The sequence below is a fragment of the Sprattus sprattus genome (genome assembly GCF_963457725.1).
Source record: "Sprattus sprattus genome assembly, chromosome: 17".
NCBI lineage: Eukaryota > Metazoa > Chordata > Actinopteri > Clupeiformes > Clupeidae > Sprattus > Sprattus sprattus.
The window spans coordinates 6,050,925-6,053,021 of record NC_137915.1 but is presented as its reverse complement, the minus strand read 5'-3'; the positions used below and the strand labels follow the sequence as shown (position 1 = coordinate 6,053,021).

The following is a 2,097-nucleotide window of genomic DNA, read 5'->3' as shown; positions in this document are numbered from 1 at the left end:
TCCTGCTCTCCCTCTTTGTCTCCTTCTCTCTTATTTCTCTTATTCTCTCTCTCTCTTTCTCTCTTGGTCCAGGTGCTGTTGAAAATTCTTTCCTCAAGTGACCCCATTGGGTCATCTACACAAGAATAATAGGATTATAATATGGAGCCGTCTGCTCCCAGAGACTGAGTGTAAGCCTGCCTATGGCCCAGTCTCCTAATAAAGGAGATAATATAAAGCGTGATACACACACCGGACACACACACACACACACACACACACACACACACCGACACACACACACACACACACACACACACACACACACACACACACACACACACACACACACACACACACACACACACACACACACACACACACACACACACACACACGTGTTCTACCCTGCAGGAGAATGTGGTTTGTTCAGGCTAGAATAATGGATTTAAAGCTAAGATACATTACATTCTTAATAACCACATGTTAGATATTCAAGAACATTCATGTACTGACTATATCAAGGACTGATATCAGTGAGTTATCAAAGAGCAGGGAATTAATTTACATTTCTTTTCCAATACCACAGTGGGCATTAACATTTCAAGGACAGATTAGAACAGAATCTTCTACTTTATTCTTTGTGTGAGATGTGAGATTATCTACATATTTGTGTGTGTGTGTGTGTGTGTTTGTGTGTGTGTGTGTGCATGTGTGTATGCTTTCTAAGTTGTGTCTTGTTTAAACCTCTACAAAAGTGAAAAGGCACAACACACTTGGACCTGGGTCTTTCACAGAACCAACAATCATCCGTCTTTTCAGAAGAACCAATAATCGCCAGTTTCATGTGCGCCAGAAAGAAAAAAATCCCCTCAGCTCCGATTACCATAACAACACTTCTGTGCCAACACCAATCCACACCGCCATCCAAACTATTAGCATTTGATAGGCTTAATTCCCATCAGCCATTTGGAGACGGGGGTCGGGACTAAGAGGCTATTGAGCGCAACGATAAAAGCCGCCGTCCCACTGGCTAGCCCACTTCCTGTCATCATATCCCCAGGCTGAGGACTTCTCTGGCACAGCCTCTGCCTTTCCACACAGACAGCCCTCTGTGTTTCAGCACGCACTGCTCTAACTATGCTAATGACGTTTAGAGCAATAGGCGGCATCACAATATACAGTCATTCTCACGCTCTGTATGATGGTTACTGTGGAGGCGGTGAGCGCTACTGCAACTGAAAGTTTCCAAAGCAATCATAAAACAAAAAAACAGACCCCCCCCCCCCCCCCCCCCCCCTGGAGACGACTCTACTAGGAGGAGTTGATTTAATGCTTCATGACTGACCGTGAAATTAGACATGAATCCAGTCCAGTTCCTGTTCTGGCATCTCGCTCTACAACTCCCTTCACGAATCACAACACGGGCTCAAGGCTGGCGAAAAAACAACATCAAACAGAGGTGGCGGTAGCGATGTTCGCCCTTTGAACCCTTACCTGCGCGCGAGTGACAGAAGGACAGCGAGGACGTAACACTGGGCTGCGACGCGCGTCGGCTGCTGCTGCCCAGGAGGCCGTGGTGGGGGTCGGACTGGCGGCGCCCGGTGAGGAGGCCGTGGGGCTCGGACTGGCGGCGCCCGCTGCGCCCATCCTGCTGCTCCTTGCGCTTCTTGTTCCCCCTCAGGCTGCTGAAGCGCTTCATGGGGCGGCAAGGGACTGCTGTGGGTGGCTGGCCGCACCGGCGGACAAGAGCATTCCGAACCCCACTGGGAATGGGAAGGTAACCGATTCTGGACAAATCCCGTGGAATTGCGTGAGGCTGACCTCCGGGATTCTCGGTCTCACTTGCTTTTTCTCTCAGGCCGCTTTAGGTTTTGTCCTCTCTGTATTCTTTCGTCTCTCTTGCTCTGTCGCTCTCCCTCTTTCTCTCTCTCTTTCTCTCTGTCTGTCTGCCGCAGTTTAATTCAAATTCAATTCAAATTAGGTTCACAAAAAGAGAGCATTTGAATCACCAAAGCGCTTGTAGGAAACACACACACACACACACACACAACCTCTCCTCTCTCCGCTCAGATGTGGCAGACCTCGGGTCAGCGCTGACTGGCTTGTCCTGCTTCG

The 2,097-nt window shown here is 49.1% G+C and overlaps 1 protein-coding gene across 1 annotated transcript in view; it reads right to left on the bottom strand.

Moving 5' to 3' along the window:
• Positions 1-1,877, bottom strand: part of LOC308378023 (5'-AMP-activated protein kinase subunit gamma-1-like) — a 42,712-nt gene extending 40,835 nt beyond the window's left edge. Inside the window, exon 1 of the mRNA XM_080854823.1 lies at positions 1,477-1,877. Within this exon, the coding sequence (XP_080710949.1) occupies positions 1,477-1,681 (205 nt within the window). The 5' untranslated portion in view covers positions 1,682-1,877. The remainder of the gene's footprint in view (positions 1-1,476) is intronic.
• Between the last annotated feature and the right edge of the window lie 220 nt (positions 1,878-2,097).